This window comes from Ranitomeya imitator, chromosome 5 (genome assembly GCF_032444005.1).
Source record: "Ranitomeya imitator isolate aRanImi1 chromosome 5, aRanImi1.pri, whole genome shotgun sequence".
NCBI classification, from domain to species: Eukaryota; Metazoa; Chordata; class Amphibia; order Anura; family Dendrobatidae; genus Ranitomeya; species Ranitomeya imitator.
Window position 1 is genome coordinate 107016207 of NC_091286.1, and position 26175 is coordinate 107042381.

Here is a 26175-nt window from a genome sequence, read left to right on the forward strand (position 1 = left end):
GCTGTTTTTTTTTTTTTTTTTTTTTAGAGCATCTCATTTTTTTGGCAGACAGAATGCTCAGTGGGTGAGGAATAGTCAAGCGGTGAAGATTAACACTACTGTATATGTCTCTTATTAAATACAGCCATTTGTCTAACAGGAACGCGTTTTTGTTTTGTTTTTTTAAGACGGCGGGAGTATTTTGATTTTCTCCGCCATGGATGTATAAAGTATTTACGTTTTCTTAAGGATCCAAAAATCTAATGGTGGTCCAAAAAAGGTTAGGTGGAGATCAGGACACTTAAAAAAAAAAAAAAACAGCAACACGGCATTAATCGAAAAATTCTGGCAAACAGTTGACATACAGTAAGTCATGATTAGTAAGTGAACAGTATGCGGTTATAAAGCATAAATGTGTCAATAATAATGTAGCCAAAAGGACCAAATACGAGCAAGATGCATGAGAAAAGTATAAGCGGCACATTACTTTCACCAAATAGTGCTCAAATCATCTACTATATACCGTATTTTTCGCTTTGTAAGACGCTCCGGATTATAAGACGCATCCCAAATTTTGAGAAAAATAGGAAAAAACTTTTTTTCATAAATTGGTGGGGCGTCTTATAATCCATGCGTCTTATTACTTACCAGGGGTTGTGGCTGTGGTGGATCAGGGTCCCAGGGTCGTTGCTGGAGGCAGGAGTGGAGCATTGCTGCAGGCTGGGATGAGGGGGTCTGCAGGGGGGCTCCTGTGCTGCAGGCTGGGATGAGGGGTCTGCAGGGCTGTCTCCGATGCTGCTGGGCTGTCTCCGGTGCTGCGGGGGCTCTGGCGACATTTTGTGAAAGGCCAGAGCCCCTGGCAGTTCGTCCATGCGTTCCTGTATGACTGACTCCGGGAAAATGGCCGCCGGAATCTCGAGAGATGAGATCTCAGCACTGAAATCTCATCTCCGGAGATTCCGGCGGCCATTTTCCCGGAATTAATCATACTGGAACGCATGTACGAACTGCCGGGGGTCTCTGGTCTTTCACAAAATGTCGCCAGAGCCCCCCGCAGCACCGGAGCCTCCAGCATCACCCGGGGCAGCAGCGGACAACCCCGACAGCGGCGGCGGCGTGCGGTAGCAACAGCGGACACCCCCTCATCCCAGCCTGTAATGGTAAGCGGTATATCCGCTTTGTTAGACGCACCCACATTTCCCCCCCAAATTTGGGGGAAATAAAGTGCATCTTACAAAGCGGAAAATACGGTAATTGTCTAAGGGTCACTTCCAGGGCCGGCGTCAGCACCCGGCACACCCGGGCAAGTGCCGGGGCCCTGAGCAGGCAGGGGGCCCACTCGCCATCTGGGACACTGGTGTGCTATAGTGCCGGGCGCGCAAGTGGACCCCCCGCCTGCTCCGGGCCCCAGCACTTGCGTTATTTACTTCTCCAGTTTCAAGTGCTTCAGCGTCTTCCATCCTCTGACTGTGACGTTCAGGTCAGAGGGCGCGATGACGTCACCAGTGCGCGCCTTCTGCCTTTATATGGCCAATTATATATGGAGCATTATATCGTGCCCATTATACATGGAGCATCTTATGGGGCCAATTATTTTTGGAGCATTATATGGGACCCATTCTGTAAGGAGTATTATATGGGGCCCATTTTGTATGGAGCAATATATGGGACTCAGTATGCTGTATGGGGCTGATCATATACTGTATGGAGCATTATACGAGGCCCATTATATATGGAGAAATAGATGGGGCCCATCATATACTGTATGGAAAATTATATGTGGCTCACTATACTGTATGGAGCATTATATGGGGTCAATTCCGTATGGAGCAATATATGCGGCTCATTCTGTATGGAGTACTCTGTGGTTCCCATTATACTGTATGGAGCATTATATGAGGCTCATTACTCTGTATGGAGCATAATATTGGGCTCATTATTCTGTTTGGAGCAAAATATGGGGCTCATCATTAAGTGCACAGACCTATATAAAGGCCAAACAGCATGTGATCATGCACCAGGAGTAAGATAGCACAACCATATATCTAGTATATACCTGGGGGGTAGGCGGAGTCCTGAACCTGCGGGCACCCGACGCGCGTTTCGGATGTATCTCCTTCGTCTCCCCTGATGAAGGAGGTCTGTGCACTTGGGCACTTTAAACAATTGTGTTTATGGTTTATAATCACTCTTTATTATGCACTTTTTGGCACCTTTTGCACAGTGCTGTTGAGCCTTTGTACGTATATTTTTTACACATATATTGTTTTATTATATTTTAAAATATATGTAAATTTTTATACACATGTTTTTTATGGAATTATTGCACCTAATATATTTTATGCACCTTATGATATGCACAACCAAAAAGAAAACATTATTTCTCTGTTATCGGGGGCTATTCAGCTGAGTATTAGTATTATCTTATGTCATCCTGTTCTTGAGGAATTTTTTATTATATTTTTTTTATTATTTTTTTAAATATTTTCATGTAATCATTGCCATCTTTTATAAATAAAGGCCTATTTCTAACTATTCCCGTGCTCATGTTCCATGGTTGTTCGGTATCGGTTGGGATTGTATTGGGCAGGTGATGAGCAGTGCCTGCCTTTTCTCCACACATACCGCTTAGAATGATCACCAAAAAGGTCTATCTTCATCTTATCAGACCAGAGAATCTTATTTTTCATAGTCTGGGAGTCCTTCATGTGTCTTTTAGCAAACTATGTGGGCTTTCATATGTCTTGTACTGAGGAGAGGCTTCCGTCGGACCACTGATAGTTGACTTTGTGGAACTTTCTCCCATCTCCCTACTGCATCTCTGGAGCTCAGCCACAGTGATCTTGGGGTTCTTTATCTCTCTCACCAAGGCTCTTCTCCCACAATTGCTCAGTTTGGCTGGACGGCCAGGTCTAGGAAGACTTCTGGTGGTCCCAAACTTCCTCCATTTAAGGATTATGGAGGACACCATGTTCTTTGGAACCTTGAGTACTGCAGACATTCTGTTGTAACCTTGACCAGATCTGCGCCTTGCAACAATTCTGTCTCTGAGCTCCTTGGCCAGTTCTTTTGACCTCATGATTCTCATTGATCGGTCTGACATGCACTGTAAGCTGTGAGGTATTATATAGAAAGGTGTGTGCATTTCCAAATCAAGTCCTATCAGTTTAATTAAACACAGCTGGACTCCAATGAAGGAGTAGAACCCATCTCAAGGAGGATCACAAGGAAATTGACAGCATGTGACTTAAATATGAGTGTCTGAGCAAAGGATCTGAATAGCGTGGACTAAGGACATCATAATAACAGCTGCAGGTATATGCAAGGGGGCAAAGTGACCGAGGACGACGGCCGTTTTGCGCGGACTGCGCTTCAACGGGTCCAGGTGCGTGATTAACCATGATGTCACTTCCCTTTTAAGGTATAGCGATCATCATGTGTACATAGAAAACAATGTGTTTTTTTGTTTGTTTTTTTCTCTCTTTTCCTTAAAAACATGAAGACATTTTTTACATATATGCATAGAGTTACAACATTGTTAAAAACACTTAATCACATAATGCAAACCGGGCAATTTTTTAACACAGAATTTTTATAAGCAGACTGACATATCTAATTTATCATTCAACCCTATTGGGCCCTGAGCATTAGTTTGCATAATCCATTTCCCTTCATGCTGTAAAAGAATTATATTATGATTTCCTCCTTGTGGCGGGTATTTCACAATTTCTAAACCAGCAAATCGCAATAGTCTGGGATTAGCATTATGAACCTCTTGCATGTGTTTAATTAATCTCAAAGATCCTTTTCCAGTAGTTCTAGAGTTAAAATATTCTCTGAATCTGGTTGACATGGAGGGGATGGTTTTCCCTATATAATTAAACAAACAGGGACAGAATAGTATGTACACTACATATTTACTTTTGCAGGAAATAAAGTCATTGACTGTGTCTTATGGGACCAATTTGTAAAGGATTTTCAGTGGCATGAAATTGGCAGAAGTTGCAGTTTCCACACTTATAATTGCCAGGAGGAGTTATAGCTTGCAGCCAGTTTCTTTCCTCAGGTAAGGTGCGATTATGCACCAACACATCGGCTAAATTTTTTGTGCGCTTATATGCGAACTGTGGACTGAGCATGCTTATTTTTGATAAGTCTTCGTCAGCCAGCAACATGTGCCAGTTTTTTCTTATGATAGTATGAAACTAAATTTTTGTTCACCTTTGTCTTTTTGTATGTGTCTTTTATTGTGTCTAATTTTTTGCCTTTTTAAAAGATCCATTTGTGTGAATTTCTCTACACGTTTTTCAGCTTGCTGCAATAAAGATCTTGGGTAACCTCTTTCAATAAAGCGTGATTTCAGATCATTTACTTGCTCTTTATATTGAATGTGGTCACTAGTGATTTTACGGTACCTTATCATCTGACTATATGGGAGACTCTGTTTCGTATGGGATGTGTGCGCACTGTCATATTGCAGCATGTTATTTGTAGCTGTGATATTTCAGTTTTGATTTTTAAATTTGCAAAAATGTCTACATTTCTGTTTCTTTTTCCAGTCAAGATGGGGGTGCAGAGTATACATTAATGTGAAAAAATGAACTTTTTTGAATTTACCAAATGTCTGCAATGAAACAGAGTGCAAAATTTAATAATTTAATTGGTCTGAATACTTTCCGTATCACTGTATCTTCTATAGTAATAAAACTGAAAGCAACTTTACCATCAGGAACCCTAGGCTAAAGCTCAACCAATAAACTGTCCTTTGATAAGTACAGTACTATTTTGACTAGCCTGCTCCTCTTTGTTTTAGTAAGTGTGATTTGGTCTTCTATAGAGGCACATATGGATGAAATCAAAAAGGAGTATGTAAAAAATCTGTTATGGCATGTATTCGAAAAAGGAGAAAGAGAAAATGAATGGGAGAAAGAGTATATTTTGATGGTGGTAGATATGTGTTCATCTATTATATGTTTCATTCATGCAAAAAATTATATTGGAATTTTTTTCTGGGGCAGTATTAAATGTAATGACAAACAGTTGTGTGGAAAAAGTGTTTACCCCCTTCCCGATTTCCTATTCTTTTGCATGTTTGTCACACTTAAATGTTTCAGATCAACAAACAAATTTAAATATAGACAAAGCTATCACAAGTAAACCAAAGATGCAGTTTTTAAATGAAGGTCTTTATTATTAAGGTAAAAATAAATCCAAACCTATAGGTCCCTGTCCGAAAGTGATTGGCCCCTCCTTAAAACATAAATTAACTGTGGTTTATAACATCTTTGGGAAACGGAGTTCAAATTCCCTAGCCACGCCGAGGCCTGATTATTGACCTGTTTGACAAAGTGAAGTAGACTAAAAAGATCCTCAAAACCTACGTATCCTGCCGTGATGGAAAAAAAACTCTCGAACAAATGAGAAACAAAGTAATTGAGATATATCACTTTGGAAAAGGTTAAAAAGCCATTTCAGCCAACCAAAATTATACCAAGAACACTGTGACGACTCATCCAAGAGGTCACAAAAGACCCCACAACAACATCCAAAGAACTGCTGGCCTCATTTGCCTCTATTAAGGTCAGTGTTCATGACGCCACCATAAGAAAGAGACTACGCAAAAATGGCCTGAATGGCAGAGTTCCAAGATGAAAATCACTTAAGAGCAATAAGAACATAAAGACTTGCCGCAGTTTTGCCAGAAAACATCTTGTTGATCCCAAGACTTTTGGGAGAATACTCTGTGGACTGACGAGACAAAAGTTGAACTTTTTGGAAGCTGTATGTCCCATTACATCTGATGTAGAAGGAACACAGTATTTCAGAAAAGGAACATCATACCAAAAGTAAAACTTGGTGATGATAGTGTGATGGTATGGGGCAGTTTTGCTGCTTCAGAACCTGAAAGACTTGCTGTGGTAAATGGAGCCATGAATTCTGCTGTCTACCAAAAAATCCTGAAGGAGAATGCCCAGACATTGTTTGTGACCTCAAGCTGAAGCGCACTTGAGTTATGCAGCAGGACAATGATTCAAAACACACCAGTAAGTCCACGAAACACAAAATTAAGACTTTGGCATGGCCTAGTCAAAGTCCTGACCTTAACCCGATTGAGAAGCTGTGGCATGACCTTAAAAGGCAGTTCATGCTCGGAAACCCTCCAATATGGCTGAACTACAACAATTTTGCAAAAGATAAGTGGGGAAAATTCCTCCAGAGCATTGTAAAAGACTCATTGATAATAATTGCAAATGCTTGATTACAGTTGTTGCTGCTAATGGGGTCCAACCAGTTATTAGGTTTAGGGGGCAATCACCTTTTCACACAGGGAGAGGAGAGAGAGAAAGAGGAAACAGAGGAGAGAGAGTGGAGAGAGAGAAGGGAGAGCGGAGAGAGAAGGGAGAGAGAGTGGAGAAAGAGGGGAGAGAAAGGGTTAGAAGGGGAGAGTGGTAGAGGGGGGAGAAAGAGGGTGGCGGAGAGCGTGGGGAGGGCAGGGGGGAGAGAGAGACCTGGCATGTCAGAGTGAAGAGACCTATACATCATGCATGCTTCTCTAGGAAATTAAATATGCAAATTGCCACTTAACCCCTTCCCGACCTTTGACGCACCGTATGCGTCATGAAAACCCGTGCCAATCCGACCTGTGACGCAGATTGGGCTCCTGCAGGCTGGGTGAAAGGGTTAACTCCAATTTCACCCGGCCTGCAGGAACAGGAGGAGTTGTACTTTAGCCCAGGGGGGGTGGCTTCACCCTCCCGTGGCTACGATCGCTCTGATTGGCAGTTTCACTTTCAACAGCCAATCAGAGCGATTTGTAATATTTCACCTAAAAAACTGGTGAAATATTACAATCCAGCCATGGCCGATGCTGCAATATCATTGGCCATGGCTGGAAACACTGATGTGCCCCCACCCCACCGATCGCCCCCCCAGCCCTCCGATCTGTGGTCCGCTCCCCTCCGTCCTGTGCTCCGCTCCCCCGTCCTCCTGTCCGCTCCCCCCGTGCTCCAATCCCACCCCCCTGCACTCCGATCCACCCCGCCGCACACCGATCCAAACCCCCCGCACTCCGATCCACCCCCGTGCTCCAATCCACCCCCCCGTGCTCCGATCCACCCCCCCGTGTTACGATCCACCCCCCGTGCTCCGATGCTCCCCGTGCCCTGATCTCCCCCCCTTATACTTACCGAGCCTCCCGGGGTCCGTCCGTCTTCTTTCCTGGGCGCCGCCATCTTCCAAAACGGCGGGCGCATGCGCAGTGCGCCCGCCGAATCTGCCGGCCGGCAGATTCGTTCCAGAGTGAATTTTGATCACTGTGATAAAACCTATCATAGTGATCAAAATAAAAAAACAGTAAATGACCCCCCCCCTTTGTCACCCCCATAGGTAGGGACGATAATAAAATAAAGAATTTTTTTTTTCCACTAAGGTTGGAGTTAGAACTAGGGTTAGGGTTAGGGTTAAGGATGTGCACACGTATTCTGGTCCTCTGCTGATTTTTCCGCAGCGGATTTAATAAATTCGCAGTGCTAAACCGCTGTGGATTTATCGCGCATTTACCGCGGTTTTTCTGCGCATTTCACTGCGGTTTTACAACTGCGATTTTCTATAGGAGCAGTTGTAAAACCGCTGCGGAATCCGCAGAAAGAAGTGACATGCTGCGGAATGTAAACCGCTGCGTTTCCGTGCAGTTTTTCTGCAGCATGTGTACAGCGATTTTTGTTTCCCATAGGTTTACATTGAACTGTAAACTCATGGGAAACTGCTGCGGATCCGCAGCGTTTTCAGCAGCGTGTGCACATACCTTTAGAATTAGGCTATGTGCACACGGTGCGGATTTGGCTGCGGATCCGCAGCAGTGTTCCATCAGGTTTACAGTACCATGTAAACATATGGAAAACCAAATCCGCTGTGCCCATGGTGCGGAAAATACCACGCGGAAACGCTGCGTTGTATTTTCTGCAGCATGTCAATTCTTTGTGCGGATTCCGCAGCGTTTTACACCTGTTCCTCAATAGGAATCCGCAGGTGAAATCCGCACAAAAAACACTGGCAATCCGCGGTAAATCCACAGGTAAAACGTAGTGCCTTTTACCCGCGGATTTTTCAAAAATGGTGCTGAAAAATCTCACACGAATCCGCAACGTGGGCACATAGCCTTAGGGTTAGGGTTGGGTTGGAATTAGGGTTGTGGTTAAGGTTAGGGGTGTTGGGGTTATGGTTGTGGTTAGGGGTGTGTTGGGGTTAGGGTTGTGATTAGGGTTACGGCTACAGTTGAGATAAGGGTTAGGGGTGTGTTGGAGTTAGAATTGAGGGGTTTCCACTGTTTAGGCACATCAGGGGGTCTCCAAACGCAACATGGCGCCACCATTGATTCCAGCCAATTTTGTATTCAAAAAGTCAAATGGTGCTCCCTCACTTCCGAGCCCCGACGTGTGCCCAAACAGTGGTTTATCCCAACATATGGGGTACTAGAATACTCAGGACAAACTGCGCAACAATTACTGGGGTCCAATTTCTCCTGTTACCCTTGAGAAAATAAAAAATTGCTTGCTAAAACATCATTTTTGAGGAAAGAAAAATGATTTTTTATTTTCACGGCTCTGCGTTGTAAACGTCTGTGAAGCACTTGGGGGTTCAAAGTGCTCACCACATATCTAGATAAGTTCCTTGGGGGGTCTAGTTTACAAAATGGGGTCACTTGTGGGGGGTGTCTACTGTTTAGGCACACCATGGGCTCTGCAAACGCAACGTGATGTCCGCAGACCATTCCATCAAAGTCTGCATTTCAAAAGTCACTACTTCCCTTCTGAGCCCCGACGTGTGCCCAAACAGTGGTATACCCGCACACATGGGGTATCAGCGTACTCAGGAGAAACTGGACAACAACTTTTGGTGTCCAATTTCTCCTGTAACCCTTGGGAAAATAAAAAATTCTGGGCTAAATAATTATTTTTGAGGAAAGAAAACGTATTTATTATTTTCACGGCTCTGCGTTATAAACTTCTGTGAAGCACTTGGGGGTTCAAAGTGCTCACCACATACCTAGATAAGTTCATTTCGGGGTCTAGTTTCCAAAATGGGGTCACTTGTGGGGGGTTTCTACTGTTTAGCCACATCAGGGGCTCTGCAAACGCAACGTGACGCCCGTAGAGCATTTCATCAAAGTCTGCATTTCAAAATGTCACTACTTCACTTCCGAGCCCCGGCATGTGCCCAAACAGTAGTTTACCCCCACATATGGGGTATCACCGTACTCAGGAGAAACTGGACAACAAATATTGGTGTCAAATTTCTCCTGTTACCCTTGGGAAAATTAAAAAATTCTGGGCTAAAAAATCATTTTTGAGAAAAGAAATTTTTTTTTTTATTTTCATGGCTCTGCGTTATAAACTTCTGTGAAGCACTTGAGGGTTCAAAGTGCTCATCACACATCTAGGTTAGTTCCTTTGTGGGTCTAGTTTCCAAAATGGGGTCATTTGTGGGGGATCTCCAATGTTTAGGCACACAGGGGCTCTCCAAACGCGATATGGTGTCCGCTAATGATTGGAGCTAATTTTAAATTTAAAAAGCCAAATGGCGTGCCTTCCCTTCTGAGCCCTGCCGTGCGCCCAAACAGTGGTTTACCCCCACATATGGGGTATCTGCGTACTCAGGACAAACTGGACAACAACAATTGTGGTCCAATTTCTCCTATTACCATTGGCAAAATAGGAAATTCCAGGCTAAAAAATCATTTTTGAGGAAAGAAAAATTATTTTTTATTTTCATGGCTCTGCGTTATAAACTTCTGTGAAGCACCTGGGGGTTTAAAGTGCTCAGTATGCATCTAGATAAGTTCCTTGGGAGGTCCAGTTTCCAAAATGGGGTAACTTGTGGGGGAGCTCCAATGTTTAGGCACACAGGAGCTCTCCAAACGCGACATGGTGTCCGCTAACGATGGAGATAATTTTTCATTCAAAAAGTCAAATGGCGCTCCTTCCCTTCCGAGCCTTACCATGTGCCAAAACAGTGGTTTACCCCCACATGTGAGGTATCGGTGTACTCAGGAGAAATTGCCCAACACATTTTAGGATCCATTTTATCCTGTTGCCCATGTGAAAATGAAAAAATTGAGGCTAAAAGAATTTTTTTGTGAAAAAAAAGTACTTTTTCATTTTTACGGATCAATTTGTGAAGCACCTGGGGGTTTAAAGTGCTCACTATGCATCTAGATAAGTTCTTTGGGATGTCTAGTTTCCAAAATGGGGTCACTTGTGGAGGAGCTCCAATTTTTAGGCACACGGGGGCTCTCTAAATGTGACATGGTGTCCGCTAAAGAGTGCAGCCAATTTTTCATTCAAAAAGTCAAATGGCGCTCCTTCCCTTCCAAGCCCTGCCGTGCGCCCAAACAGTGGTTTACCCCCACATATGAGGTATCTTCGTACTCAGAACAAATTGATCAACAACTTTTGTGGTTCAGTTTCTCATTTTACCATTGGGAAAATAAAAAAATTGTTGCTGAAAGATCATTTTTGTGACTAAAAAGTTAAATGTTCATTTTTTCCTTCCATGTTGCTTCTGCTGCTGTGAAGCACCTGAAGGGTTAATAAACTTCTGGAATGTGGTTTTGTGCACCTTGAGGGGTGCAGTTTTTAGAATGGTGTCACTTTGGGGTATTTTCAGCCATATACACCCCTCAAACTGACTTCAAATGTGAGGTGGTCCCTAAAAAAAATGGTTTTGTAAATTTCGTTGTAAAAATGAGAAATCGCTGGTCAAATTTTAACCCTTATAACTTCCTAGCAAAAAAAAATGTTGTTTCCAAAATTGTGCTGATGTAAAGTAAACTTGTGGGAAATGTTATTTATTAACTATTTTTTGTCACATAATTCTCTGGTTTAACAGAATAAAATTCAAAATGTGAAAATTGCAAAATTTTCAAAATTTTTCCCAAATTTCCGTTTTTATCACAAATAAACACAGAATTTATTGACCTAAATTTACCACTAACATGAAGCCCAATATGTCACGAAAAAACAGTCTCAGAACCGCTATGATCCATTGAAGCATTCCTGAGTTATTACCTCATAAATGGACACTGGTCAGAATTGCAAAAAACGGCAAGGTCTTTAAGGTCAAAATAGGCTGGGTCATGAAGGGGTTAAGAGAGGAAGTGGATTTAAACTCTAGTGCCACCTATTGGAAATAGCAAACTTAACAGTAAATATCGACCTTTTAACGAGCCTTGCCATATTCTGTTCATTGGAAAAGAGGTGTTCTGATCTGGCTCTTGACATGAAATTGCAAATGTAATTGGATCAACCAGGGCGCTATTCTCCAACAGAGCCTGTTCACTCTGATTATAGGCAACCTGTCAGGCAAATCATACTTCCAGAAACATCAGCAACCTTGGCACACACTATAAACACCTCTTCTACAGTGGTGCTCCAGGTGTACCAAACGTCTGTGGAGAAAATCCAATCTGGTCGAAGATCTCATCCATTTTAAGCTTGTGCTTAAAACATACAACTCTGCTCTTCACTAGGGTTGAGCGAAACGGATCGTTCATTTTCAAAAGTCGCCGACTTTTGGCAAAGTCGGGTTTCATGAAACCCGACCCGATCCCTGTGTGGGGTCGGCCATGCGGTACGCGACTTTCGCGCCAAAGTCGCGTTTCGTATGACGCGCTTGGCGCCATTTTTTTCAGCCAATGAAGGGGCATGGGCAGAGTGATGACATAGGTCTTAGGGGCGTGGACGCCTATCGCCATGTTGTCGCTTGTGCGCTGTAGCGATTTGCACTGTGTAACACCAGCTTTTCAGTTCAGGGACGGACGGACGGAGGGGAGAGAGAGAGAGGGAGAGAGAGAGAGAGAGAGAGAGAGAGAGAGAGGGAGAGGGAGAGGGAGAGAGAGGGAGAGGGAGAGAGATGGAGAGAGGGAGAGGGAGAGAGAGAGGGAGAGGGAGAGAGAGGGAGAGAGAGAGAGAGAGAGAGAGAGGGAGAGGGAGAGCGAGAGGGAGAGAGATGGAGAGAGGGAGAGGGAGAGAGAGAGGGAGAGAGGGAGAGAGGGAGAGAGAGGGAGAGAGAGGGAGAGAGGGAGAGAGAGGGAGAGAGAGGGAGAGAGAGGGAGAGAGAGGGAGAGAGTGGGAGAGAGGGAGAGAGAGGGAGAGAGAGGGAGAGAGAGGGAGAGGGAGAGGGAGAGAGAGAGAGAGAGAGAGAGAGAGAGAGAGAGAGAGAGAGAGAGAGAGAGAGAGAGAGAGAGAGAGAGAGAGAGAGAGAAAGAAAAAAAATAAAATAATAATTCCCATTGGCTTTGCATTGGGTTTCGTGTTTCGGTCGATCCTCGACTTTTCGCCATGATCGGCCGATTTCACTCGACTCGACTTTTGAGATAGTCGGGTTTCGCGAAACCCGGCTCGACCCTAAAAAAGTCAAGGTCGCTCAACCCTACTCTTCACCTCTCCAAATAAACATACTTCACCACACTCCACTTCCCAATCCAACAATCCTAAATGACTGACACTTTTCACTTTCTTCTCAGTCCAAGACTGCAGGCTCTGACCAGCAACCTCAGCGCTGACGATCTGGCCAATTATTTAAAAGAAAAAATTTGATCACATTAATTCCCTTAATCATATATTATCTTCCCCCCTGCACTGCGTCTAGCTCACTGTCTTTGAACCTGTCACAAATGAAGACGTCACCATCTTCTCACCCTACTACCTGCATCAGTAACCTATTTCTCTCATATCTCCTCCAGTCCCTTTTTTTGGCTGTAACCACTCATGTAACTAAAATAGTTAATCTCTCTCATCTGGTATCTTTCCTTCCTCCTTTCAACATACCAGTATACAGCCATTACTTATTAAAAAAAATCCCTTGACCAGAATTGCATTGCTAACTACAGACCTGTCTCTAATCTTTCATTTATCACTAGGAACGTTTGGTCCACTCCCGTCTAATCTGCCATCTCTCAAATAACGCTCTTGCCCCATTTTCTAACTCGTTTCTGCTCCTTACACTATACTGAAACAGCCCGTACAAAAGTCTCTAACAATCGGCTAACAGCTAAATCTAATAGCCACTACTCCTTGCTGGTTCTCCTGGATCGCTCAGCAGAATTTGACACAGTGGATCACCAGCTCCTCCTCATTATGCTCTGCTCTATCAGCCTCAAGGATACTGCTCGCTCTTGGTTCTCCTACCTCTCTGACCGCTCCTTCACTGTATCCTTTGCTGGCTCCTCTTCCTCTCTTTGCCTTACTGTCGGGGTTCCTCAGGGCTCAGTTCTAGGTACCTTCCTCTTCTCCTTATATACTGCCCTTATTGGACAAACCATCAGTAGATTTGGTTTTTAGTACCATCTCTATGCTTATAACATGCAATTATACACATTGTCTCCTGGCATCACCCCTGCTTTACTACAAAATACCAGTGATTGGATTTCCACTGTCTCTAACATTGTGTCCTTCCTCTATCTAAAAATGAATCTGTCAAACTGAACTCCTTGTATTTCCACCCTCTACTAACCTACCTACCCCCAATATTGCCATTTCCGTGTGTGATTCTACCATTACTCTTCAGCAACATGCCCACTATCTTGGGGTAATATTTGATTCAGATCTTTCAATCAGTCCGTTCACTTATTCGCTCACGTCACCTACACCCCCAAAATATCTCTATAATTTTACCTTTTCTTACCTTTGACAATGCAAAATCTCTAACTGTTGCTCTTATTCATTCTCATAAGGACTGTTGCAACTATCTACTAATTGGTCTCCCTCTTATTAAACTCTCCCTTCTCCATTTCATCCTTAATGCAGCAGCCAGGATCACGCTCTTCTCTAACCGTTACCTATACCCTGTGCCAGTCATTGCACTAATTGCCCTTCCGCTATAGGGTCCAATATAAGCTCCCCACTTTCACTCACAAAGTGCTCCACAGTTCAGTACCACCATACATCTTCCCCCTCAGCTCTGTATATCACCCTACCTATGCCCTCCATTCTGCTAATGACCTAAGGCTAACATCCTCAAAAATCCGAACCTCCCTCTCCGGCCTCCAAGACTTCACTTGTGCTGCAACAGTTCTCTGGAATGTATTTCCCAGTTCAATTCAATGAATTACCAATACCAACAGATTTAGGCGTTGCCTAAAAATGCATTTCTTTTGATTTGCCTATCGCTTCACCTCACTTATATAACTATTCTTGGTTTGCCCCCCCCCCCCAAAAAAAAAAAAAACAACAATTCCTGAATTGATGGTTTTTGTTAATTCTACCTCCCAAAAAATGGAATAGAGAGCGATTAAAAAAATGTCATGTGCCCGAAAATGGTACCAATAAAAATTTAATCTCATCCCACAAAAAAACAAGCCATCACATGACTGGGTCGGTTGAAATATGGAAAAATTATAGCTGCCTAAATATGAAGATGCAAAAAATAATTTTTGCAATAAAAAGTGTTACTTAGTGTGTGACAACAGCCAAACATAAAAACTCAACATAAATCTGGTATTGCTGTAATCTCACCGAACCGAAGAATAAAGTCGCCAAATCACTTATACCGCACAAGGAACGGTGTAAAAATAAATAAAACCAATTCTTCGCTGGATGTTGATTTTATCATTCTGCCTCACAAAGATTGCAGTAAGGCTCAGTGCACATTTATCCTGTGTATGGTGCTGAGTGCTTACACCGGGGTTTGTGTGTACATCTCAAAAATACATGATTCAGACAGAACCCACGGCAGAAGAGATTCCCTATAATGAGGCAGATGGAGGCACTGTGGACATCATAGAACATGTGATCCGGCGATGTCCATGTTTTTAGGCAAGTATAAAAGTGCGGTCGACCACAGTTTTGTGCACTTCTAAAAAGAAAGACAACGCTGAACAGAGGACAGATGGAGTCGAGAGTATCTCTGCTGCCGCATTATAGTGAATGGATCCCTCGGTGGTTTCATCTGAATCACGTCACTCAAGATTTAGATGGAAACACCAAAGTAAGCGCTCAGCGTTGTGCGCCGGACAAATCTGATCCTAAATGTTATGTAAATTGTTCCAAATAAAAGCTTCAACTTAATCCACAAAAAAGACCCCACTCAGGTCCATCATCTGTTAAAAGAAATATAGGGGGCTTCCACATTACTGGTAGCACAAAAGCTCTGGAAAAGCTACATGGCTCCTCGCCCCTCAAAAGAAATTCAGCAAGTTCTGCGCTCCCAAATCCAAATGCCCCCTTCCTTTCTGAACCCCAGTTTGTCTAAACCACATTTATCACCCACATGTTTGGCATTTCTGTAGTGATGAGAGCCCACCTAATTTATGGGTGCACATCTCCAGAAGTATTTGCTGGGCATTATGTACTGGTCACTACAATGGTGTGTTTGCGATTTTCACTCAGCAACATCCATTCTTGTTTGTTTCTGGAAAACACACATGGAGTAAAAATCGCCACTACATCTGTAGATAAATTATCAAAGGGTTATAATTTTCAAAATGGGGTCAAATGAGGGGGAGCCCTGCTCTTCTAGCATTTTTTTTTTCACGGATGAACGTTAAAATCTCTTGTGAAGCACCTGAGGTTTTAATGTGCTCACCACACATCTAGATACCGTAAGTTCCCTGAGTGGTCAAGCTTCCAAAATGGTGTCACTTGTGGGGAGTTTCCACTGTGTAGGCACATCAGGGGCTCTCCAAACACAACATAATGTCTGCTAATGCTGCCGTCACACCATCAGTATTTGGTCAGTATTTTACATCAGTATTCCTGAGCCAAAACCAGGAGTGCAACAATTAGAGGGAAAGTATCATAGAAACATATGCACCACTTCTGGATTTATCACCCACTCCTGGTTTTGGCTGAGGAATACTGATGTAAAATACGGACCAAATACTGCTAGTGTGACGGCAGCCTAATTATTCCAGAAAATTTTGCTTTCAAAAGTCAAATGGCGCTCCTTCCCTTCAAAGTTCGAAAGTGAACCCAAACATTACTTTTCCTCTACATATTAGTTATCGGTGTACTCAGGAGAAATTGCACAACAAATTGTATGGTGCAGTTTCTTCTGTTATGCTTATGAAAATGCAAAACTTGGATCCGCAGCAGTTTCTCATGAGTTTACAGTACAATGTAAACTTATGGGAAACCAAAAACGCTGTGCCCATGCTGCAGAAAAAGTCGCGCGGAAACGCAGCAGATTATTTTCCGCAGCATGTCAATTCTTTGTGCGGAATCCGCAGCGGTTTTCCATCTGCTCCAATAGAAAAATGCAGATGGAAAACCGCAGCAGAATCCGCATTAAAAACCGCGATAAATCCGCAGTAAAAACCGCAGCAGTTTTGCACTGCAGATTTATCAAATCCGCTGCTGAAAAATCCACAGCAGATTTTTCTACGTGTACACATAGCCTAATACTGGAGGAGACTGATGGTCATGAAAGTGATATAGTCATCATTGTAAGACCTAGTGAAGAGGTTCTGAAAAGTGTCCTGGAAGGTGGGGGACATCAGTATGCCTTTTTTGACGTGCACGGGGGTGGAAGCTGCAAGCCGACTGGTCTGAACAGAGTCCAGTTTAATTATGCGAGTGGCGGGAGGTCGTCACTCACAAAGTGTACGTTTACCTTTATTTGATGATCATTAAATTCTATGCATATATAGCTTTGAAAAAAAAATTCCTTTTGCACATTAACCACAGAACAAGATACCTTCTAAATAGTGATATATAGATGGCACAATTTAAGACTGACTATTATTATTATTATTTATTGTTATAGCGCCATTTATTCCAATTACATGTAAGAATTATAGTAACTACTAGCTGAAGAGCCCGGCGTTGCCTGGGCATAGTAAATATCTGTGGTTAGTTATAGCACGTCACTTCTCTTATTTTCCCATCACGCCTCTCATTTTCCCAATCACATCTTTAATTTTCTCCCTCACACCTCTCATTTTCTCCCTCACTCCTCTCATTCCCGCCTAACACTTGTCAGTTCGACCTCACATCTGTCATTTTCCGATCACTACACTATTTTCCCTCACTCCTCTCATTTTGCACTCACACCTTTTCATTTTCACCTCACACCTCTCATTTTCACCTCAGTATATTTTCCGCTTTGTAAGACGCACTTTATTTCCCCCAAATTTGGGGGGGAAATGTGGGTGCGTCTAACAAAGCGGATATACCGCTTACCATTACAGGCTGGGAGGAGGGGGTGTCCGCCGCCGCTACCGCCTGCCGCCGCTGTCGTCCGCCGCCACTGCCGGGGTTGTCCGCTGCTGCCCCGGGTGATGCTGAAGGCTCCGGTGCTGCGGGGGGCTCTGGCGACATATTGTGAAAGACCAGAGCCCCCCGGCAGTTCTTCCATGCGTTCCAGTATGACTAATTCCGGGAAAATGGCCGCCGGAATCTCGGGAGATGAGATTTCAGCGCTGAGATCTCATCTCTCGAGATTCCGGCGGCCATTTTCCCGGAGTTAGTTCCAGTATGACTGACTCCGGGAAAATGGCCGCCGGAATCTCGGGAGATGAGATTTCAGCGCTGAGATCTCATCTCTCGAGATTCCGGCGGCCATTTTCCCGGAATTAGTCATACTGGAACGCATGGAAGAACTGCCGGGGGGCTCTGGTCTTTCACAAAATGTAGCCAGAGCCCCCCGCAGCACCGGAGACAGCCCTACAGCACAGGAGCCCCCTGCAGACCCCTCATCCCAGCCTGCAGCAAAGGAGCCCCCTGCAGACCCCTCATCCCAGCCTGCAGCAAAGGAGCCCCCTGCAGACCCCTCATCCCAGCCTGCAGCAAAGGAGCCCCCTGCAGACCCCTCATCCCAGCCTGCAGCAAAGGAGCCCCCTGCAGACCCCTCATCCCAGCCTGCAGCAAAGGAGCCCCCTGCAGACCCCTCATCCCAGCCTGCAGCAAAGGAGCCCCCTGCAGACCCCTCATCCCAGCCTGCAGCACAGGAGCCCCCCTGCAGCACAGGAGCCCCCTGCAGACCCCCTCATCCCAGCCTGCAGCAATGCTCCACTCCTGCCTCCGGCAACGAGCCTGGGACCCTGATCCACCACAACCACAACCCCCGGTAAGTAATAAGACGCATGGATTATAAGACGCCCCACCAATTTATTAAAAAATAGTTTTTTCCTATTTTTCTCCTCAAAATTTGGGGTGCGTCTTATAATCCGGAGCGTCTTACAAAGCGAAAAATACGGTACATGTTTGTCATCTCCCTTATATATAGTATACACCTGTATGTCATCTCCTGTATATAGTACATACCTGTATGTCATCTCCCCTGTATATAGTATATACCTGCTGTGTGTCATCTCCCCTGTATATAGTATATACCTGTATGTCATCTCCTCCTATATATAGTATATACCTGTATGTCATCTCCTCCTATATATAGTATATACCTGTATGTCATCTCTTCCTATAAATAGTATATACCTGTATGTCATCTCCTTCTATATATAGTATATACCTGTATGTCATCTCCTGTATATAGTATATACCTGTGTGTCATCTCTCCTGTATATAGTATATAGCTGTGTGTCATCTCCTCCTGTATATAGTATATACCTGTAGGTAATCTGCTCCTGTATATAGTATGTACCTGTATGTCATCTCCTCCTTTATATAGTATATACCTGTGTGTCATCTCTCCTGTATATAGTATATATCTGTGTGTCATCTCCCCTGTATATAGTATATACTTGTGTGATCTCCTGTATTAGACCTCGTTAACACGTTATTTGCTCAGTATTTTTACCTCAGTATTTGTAAGATAAATTGGAAGCCTGATAAATCCCCAGCCAACAGGAAGCCCTCCCCCCGGCAGTATATATTAGCTCACACATACACATAATAGACAGGTCATGTGACTGACAGCTGCCGTATTTCCTATATGGTACATTTGTTGCTCTTGTAGTTTGTCTGCTTATTAATCAGATTTTTATTTTTGAAGGCTAATACCAGACTTGTGTGTGTTTTAGGGCGAGTTTCGTTTGTCAAGTTGTGTGTGTTGAGTTGTGTGTGGCGACATGCATGTAGTGACTTTTGTGAGATGAGTTTTGTGTGGCAACATGCGTGTAGCAACTTTTTGTGTGTCGAGTTGCATGTGACAGGTTAGTGTAGCAAGTTGTGTGCAGCAAGTTTTGCGCATGGCGAGTTTTGCGCATGGTGAGTTTCATGTCTGGTGCCTTTTGAGTATGTGCAAGTTTTGTGTGAGGCAGCTTTTGCATATGTTGCAAATTTTGTGCATGTGGCAATTTTTCCGCATGTGCAAGTTTTGCGTGTGGCGAGTTTTCCATGAGGTGAGTTTTGCACTTGTGGCGAGTTTTGCGTGAGCCTATTTTTTGCATGTGGCGAGTTTTGCGCGTGGTGAGTTTTGAGCGGCGACTTTTGTGTTTCGACTTTTATGTGGCGAGGTTGGTATATGTGTGGTGAAATGTGTGCTGAGGGTGGTATATGTGTTCAAGCACGTGGTAGTGTGTGGCGCATTTTGTGTGTGTGTTCATATCCCCGTGTGTGGTGAGTATCCCATGTCGGGGTCCCACCTTAGCAACTGTACGGTATATACTCTTTGGCGCCATCGCTCTCACTCTTTAAGTCCCCCTTGTTCACATCAGGCAGCTGTCAATTTGCCTCCAACACTTTTCCTTTCACTTTTCCCCATTATGTAGATAGGGGAAAAATAGTTTGGTGAATTGGAAAGCGCGGAGTTAAAATTTCACCTCACAACATAGCCTATGACGCTCTCGGGGTCCAGACGTGTGACTGTGCAAAATTTTGTGGCTGTAGCTGCAACGCCTCCAACACTTTTCCTTTCACTTTTTTCCCCATTATGTAGATAGGGGCAAAATTGTTTGGTGAGTGGAAAGCGCGGGGTTAAAATTTCACCTCACAATGTAGCCTATGACGCTCTCAGGGTCCAGACGTGTGACTGTGCAAAATTTTGTTGCTGTAGCTGCGACGCCTCCAACACTTTTCCTTTCACTTTTTTCCCCATTATCCATTATGTAGATAGGGGCAAAATTGTTTGGTGAATTGGAAAGCGCGGGGTTAAAATTTCGCCTCACAATATAGCCTATGACGCTCTCGGGGTCCAGACGTGTGACTGTGCAAAATTTTGTGGCTGTAGCTGCGACGGTGCAGATGCCAATCTCGGACATACACACACACTCATACACACACACACACACACACACACACACATTCAGCTTTATATAGTAGATTAGACCAATGGTTTACATGAGAACACTTGCAGCGTGGCGGAGTGTGGACAGCAAGACTCACTGCACTATGTGATGATTATAAAATTAATTTTTGGAGTAATGACTATTTTAGCTGGATGAATCACAGAGGAGGAGGAAGTCCAATAAGTTCAAGTACCGAACAAGTGAGTCAACTTATCTAGTAGGTGTCAGGGTGTGAGCCAGACATTTCCGAATGACAAATATATAGGCGTTATTTTTAGCACCTTGCCCCATGGATTTTTTTCAAGTTGCAAAGGGGACTGTTAGTCACAGATTAGTCACAACAACACAGACTATTCCAAAAATATATTTACAACCTTACTGTGAATTTGTGGTATTATAATTTAAAAAGAATAAATAATAATAATAATAATAATAAATTTCCCTGTGTGTCTTCAAAAACCATTAAGACATTACAGAGTGTTTTAGTTCCATCGTAGCCCGATAGTGGCCATAGATTATTTTTACCATAGGACGATTGTTAATGATCACTAATTATTAGCTTGTATAAAAGTCAACAAAGCAATGAAAAATGATCAATTAAGAAGTACACCTAACTTTGGAAACACTATAAAAAAAATACAGAACACATTATTACAACGTTTTATGAACAATTTAGTATCTAGAATTCTGGAACTGGCCCCATAGATTACAGGAATGCTGTAAAAACACCGGTAGTGTAACCACTCAACCAAAAGAAGATTCTGCCAGCAAGATATAGTTGGCCAAATAATGCATTTACTCATCATCTGCAAACTTAACGCTAAGGCTACGTTCACATTTGCGGCTTTGAACACAGCGTCGTGGACGCAACGCACGAAAGACGCAAGTAGAACGCATGCATTTTTGACGCATGCGTTCAACCCTTTTTTAATATATAGGGTCTTTTCAGTGTCTCTATTTTTAAAGTAAAGAACGCATGCGTCCTACAACGCACAACAACGCAAGTACTTGCGTCTTCTGCGTTGCCAAAACACTTCAATGGAGGTTTTGAAGTTTCGACGACGCAAATACAACGCAAGTGCGACGCAAGCGTTTTTTTTAAATTTTGGACGCAGAAAAAATGCAACATGTTGCGTTTGCAATGCACTGCCAGGTGCGTCGAAAAGACGCATGCGTCGCAAAACGCACCGAAACGCATGAAAACGAACGCACATGCGTCTCCAATGTTAGGGAAGGGAAGCATGACGCGTGCGTTGTTTTGCGGCGATGCCGCTGCGTCCAAAGCCGCAAATGTGAACGTAGCCTTATTGTATATTGATGCCGCAGAGAAGATACTCTAAGATGGTAGCAAGTGTAGCTGCTTTAGAAAGTACGGCTTGGGAGACGACCCAGTCTACTATTGAGTGCAGGATTATTCCACTGGGAACAACCGACTGTCCTATACTTGGTGGGAAGTCTGCCATCCCCTGCACAGTGGGCAAACTCTCCAAAGTATGCAATGAAAGGACAACAAACGAGCCTTCTTAATTACACACACTACTTTTCATCTATCTGTTCACTTGTAAAACAAAAAACACAAATGAGAAGTGCACAATGGATGTGACCAAGGACCCTGAGAAAGAACCAAGACAAAAAGCCCAGTCTGCACCTACCACATTTCTTTAAGCATCTCTCTTTATTTCTTTCAATCACCAAAAAGTCCAGAAAGGACATTCTAATCTGGTGGGGGCAGCACTATGGAATAAGTGTGTCAACATGCCAATGAGAAGTCGTTTTCCTGTGGAAGACTGATAATTGCAATCTTGTATAGGATGTTGGTGGGAATGATAATTTTCCTGATGGATGTGAGTATTTTTAACTATTCCACCCTTTCTACACCCATCTGTCATCTCTAGGAGTTGAGAATATACTTCAACTGACATATAACTGTGGATAAGCATTGCTCCAGTGTTTCAGATCTATAGGTCTTATCTAAACTGCCAAGATGGTGACTTACAGGAAACTCAGGGTTGTAGTGAGAACAGCTCCTGGACCTACAGCTGGTTGACTTTGTATTCACCTGTTTTATAGACGTACAATGTGGTACCATGTTAGTTTTCGGGTTAGCCAATAAATCACTCTTAGTACACTTTTGTCTTGCTTGGGCAGAAACGGATTTACATAGATATTCACCGCTTGAGAAGTAATGCAGTTTGGGCACATTATGGTTTTTTGAATATTCCCTAACAGGGAGAAAAATATTTAGAATTGAGAGTCCTCAGTGGTTGATACCTTTTAATGGCTAACTGAAAAGATGGTAACAAATTGCAAGCTTTCGAGACTACATACGTCTCTTCATGAAGAGACCTGTGTAGTCTCGAAAGCTTGCAATTTGTTACCATCTTTTCAGTTAGCCATTAAAAGGTATCAACCACTGAGGACTCTCAATTCTAAATATTTTTCTATCTACTGGCTAACACGGTACCAAGATATATTTCTTTCCTCTAACAGGGAGAGTCATTTTCAGGATATCGACTATGGATTTCCATCTGGGCAAGGACTAAATCTGGATAAATGGTCGACCTAGTAGCCAAGAGGAAAATGACTTTCACAAATGGCAAGCTATGGCTGAAAGCATTTGTGCTGTTCAACTCTTCAAGCAAATCTTTGTCAGTATGATCAACCCTTTTAAAGGGAACCTGTCACCAGGTTTGGCCGATAAGAGATGCGGCCATCACCTTTCAAGGCTGGTATACAGCATTCTACAATGCTGTATATCAGCCCCCAACCCGACCTGCAAGATAAGAAAAATAACTTATTATACTCACCAGCAGGGCGGTACAGTTTGTGGGGTGTCGCTCTTCTTGGTCCAGCGCCTCCCTTCTTCTTGCGATGCCGCACTCATGTTTGCTTTGTGTGGATGACGCATCTCCTCGGCAACGCGCTCCTGTGCAGGCGCACTTCTCTGCCCTCTGAGGACAGAGCAAAGTACTGCAGTGCGCAGGTGCCGGCAAAGGTCAAAGAGGCCCAGCACATACGCACTGCAGTATTTTGCTCTGAACTCAGAGGGCAGAGAAGTGCGCTTGCACAGGAACGCATTGCCGACTAGACTGTGTGCGGATGATGAAGGGACGCGTCATCCACATGAAGCAAGGAGGACAGGGATCGTAAGAAGATGGGAGGTGCCGAACGAAGACCAGCGATGCCCATCGGCCTGGACCGCTCGCAGGGGAGTATAATAAAACATATTTTTCTTCTATGGCAGGTCAGGTTGGGAGCAGAAATACAGCATTACAGAATGCTGTATATCAGCCCTATATTTGCGTTTCAGTTTTTTCCTCCCCTTCTTCTCTGAGCCATAACTTTTTTATTTTTTGTCCACATGGACATATGAGGGCTTGTTTTTTGTGGGACGAGTTGTACTTTTGAATGACAACATTCATTTTATCACATAGTGTACTGGAAAAAGGGGGGGGGAAATTACAAATGGGCAGATAATATTTTTTGGGAACTGTTTTTAGGCTGTACATTTTGCAAAAAAAATTACCTCGCAGTATGATTATGATGACGCCAAACATGTCCAGTTTCTTTTACTTTTTAATGGTGAAAAAAATGAATCAGAAATTTACAAATAACATTTTTTGGGGTTGTGTTTTCTGAGACCCATAACATTTTTTCATTCGACGGAGCTGTGTGAGGGCTTATTTTTTCGGGTGAGGCGACATTTTTACACATACCATTTTGAGACCGATGTGACATTTTGATCGCTTGTTACAGCATTTTGTGTGGAATTGCAGCGACCAAAAAAGCCTAATTTTGGCATTCTTGTTTTTTTTTTTTTTTCATTCACGATGTTTACCGATCTGTTAATTATTTTACAAATTTGATAGATTTGACTTTTCTGAATGCGGCAATAAATTTATAATATCTTTATTGTCAATGGGGAGAAAGGTAGGCAATTTACAACATTGCTGCGTATAGCAAAAATCAATGTCTCCTTTGAAGCACGGCCACAGGAAGGGTTTGTAAAGACAAGCATGGGGTCTTCAGCAGAACCTGTCATAGCAACCCATCGGTGACTCGAGATCAGGTCGCGGGTGCGCGGATGGGCCCCATGCTGATACGCGTTACATGTCGCTGTCAGTTTGACAGCGGTATTTAACAGGTTTACACCCAAAATACTTCGCTCCACCCATGATTGTTAGAGGCAGGTCCTGGATGTAACATGCAGTCATGGCCTGCTGGGTATGCACTGTACATCTACGGTAGATGTCATAAAGAGGGTAAGCTGCCTATATGCACATGCCAGTTGAATAAAATGATAATTGGACATCTGAGATCTGATGTCTTCTTCCAGAGAAAACCACATTTTCTTAATATGTAAATGAGCTGTTCAGGACTATGGGCCGGACACTGTTCTGCATGAGAATCTGCGTCCGAAGATTATTTTACATGAAATCTGGAGTTTCCAGTGTGAGATGTAATGACTGACAGTCTGCTCTCCTGACCTACATGTCTTACACTGGTAAAGCTCCCTTCTTTTAAGATTCTAAGGGAAATCAGTGTTGATTAGTATTTCCATAGTATTGGAAACCCGAAAAACGGTGATCCGCAAGCAGTCCGTGAAAATTACAGGGATACGGCCCTCAATAACGTGCCGCAAAAAACCCGGTGAGTGTAAAAGAAGCCCAAGTCAGAGCAGGCGTAAGTCAGAGCAGGCGTAAGTCAGAGCAGGCGTAAGTCAGAGCAGGCGTAAGTCAGAGCAGGCGTAAGTCAGAGCAGGCGTAAGTCAGAGCAGGCGTAAGTCAGAGCAGGCGTAAGTCAGAGCAGGCGTAAGTCAGAGCAGGCGTAAGTCAGAGCAGGCGTAAGTCAGAGCAGGCGTAAGTCAGAGCAGGCGTAAGTCAGAGCAGGCGTAAGTCAGAGCAGGCGTAAGTCAGAGCAGGCGTAAGTCAGAGCAGGCGTAAGTCAGAGCAGGCGTAAGTCAGAGCAGGCGTAAGTCAGAGCAGGCGTAAGTCAGAGCAGGCGTAAGTCAGAGCAGGCGTAAGTCAGAGCAGGCGTAAGTCAGAGCAGGCGTAAGTCAGAGCAGGCGTAAGTCAGAGCAGGCGTAAGTCAGAGCAGGCGTAAGTCAGAGCAGGCGTAAGTCAGAGCAGGCGTAAGTCAGAGCAGGCGTAAGTCAGAGCAGACGTAAGTCAGAGCAGGCGTAAGTCAGAGCAGGCGTAAGTCAGAGCAGGCGTAAGTCAGAGCAGGCGTAAGTCAGAGCAGGCGTAAGTCAGAGCAGGCGTAAGTCAGAGCAGGCGTAAGTCAGAGCAGGCGTAAGTCAGAGCAGGCGTAAGTCAGAGCAGGCGTAAGTCAGAGCAGGCGTAAGTCAGAGCAGGCGTAAGTCAGAGCAGGCGTAAGTCAGAGCAGGCGTAAGTCAGACCATAAATAACCAATGATACAATGACTACTTACAGCATAGCACCATCTGCCTAAGAGGTAGTATTGAAGAGGCTCTTCTGGATGGAGTTGTATTGCTTTGTCCAAATGCTCCTGAAATGTGAACATAATTTAGTTATTCTTTATTTCATTGATAAAACCAGCAGGTGATTATCAAATATTACCAATTTGCGAAACCTATTTTGGATGTCTGGAGACCTTTGCTCCAACATGACAAATAATTATTTTTCCCTATTTACATTACATTTACAGAAACAGCCCTGCTTTATACATTAATATCCCAGTGATTCTGGTCTGTATTGTATGTGCATTCTGTCACATTCAGAGCATATCCATTTTTATCTATTTTTGCAATACACGAGGCTCCATTAAAAATGGCTGGTACGTATACGTCATCTGTTGTCAACAAACCCGTTATTTTTGCATTCACGAAAACAGACCTAGGCATGCGAATGTGCCCTAAAGCGTTAATCAGCACACCGAGGCACATTTAGAAAGGCAGAGGTTGTGGTGTTAGGGTATGTGCACATAGAGTTTTTTTCAGGCTTCTTTGGATCAGGTACATTTCAGAGAAAAAAAAAAAAACCTTAAAAAAAAAA

General features: G+C 43.7%; 1 protein-coding gene across 2 annotated transcripts in view; it reads right to left on the reverse strand.

The window, feature by feature from the left end:
• RMDN2 (regulator of microtubule dynamics 2) overlaps positions 1–26175 on the reverse strand; it is a 157588-nt gene that overhangs the window by 27144 nt on the left and 104269 nt on the right. For both annotated transcript variants that reach the window (XM_069769014.1, XM_069769016.1), the window contains one exon: positions 25592–25669. In XM_069769014.1, the coding sequence (XP_069625115.1) occupies positions 25592–25669 (78 nt within the window). The remainder of the gene's footprint in view (positions 1–25591; positions 25670–26175) is intronic.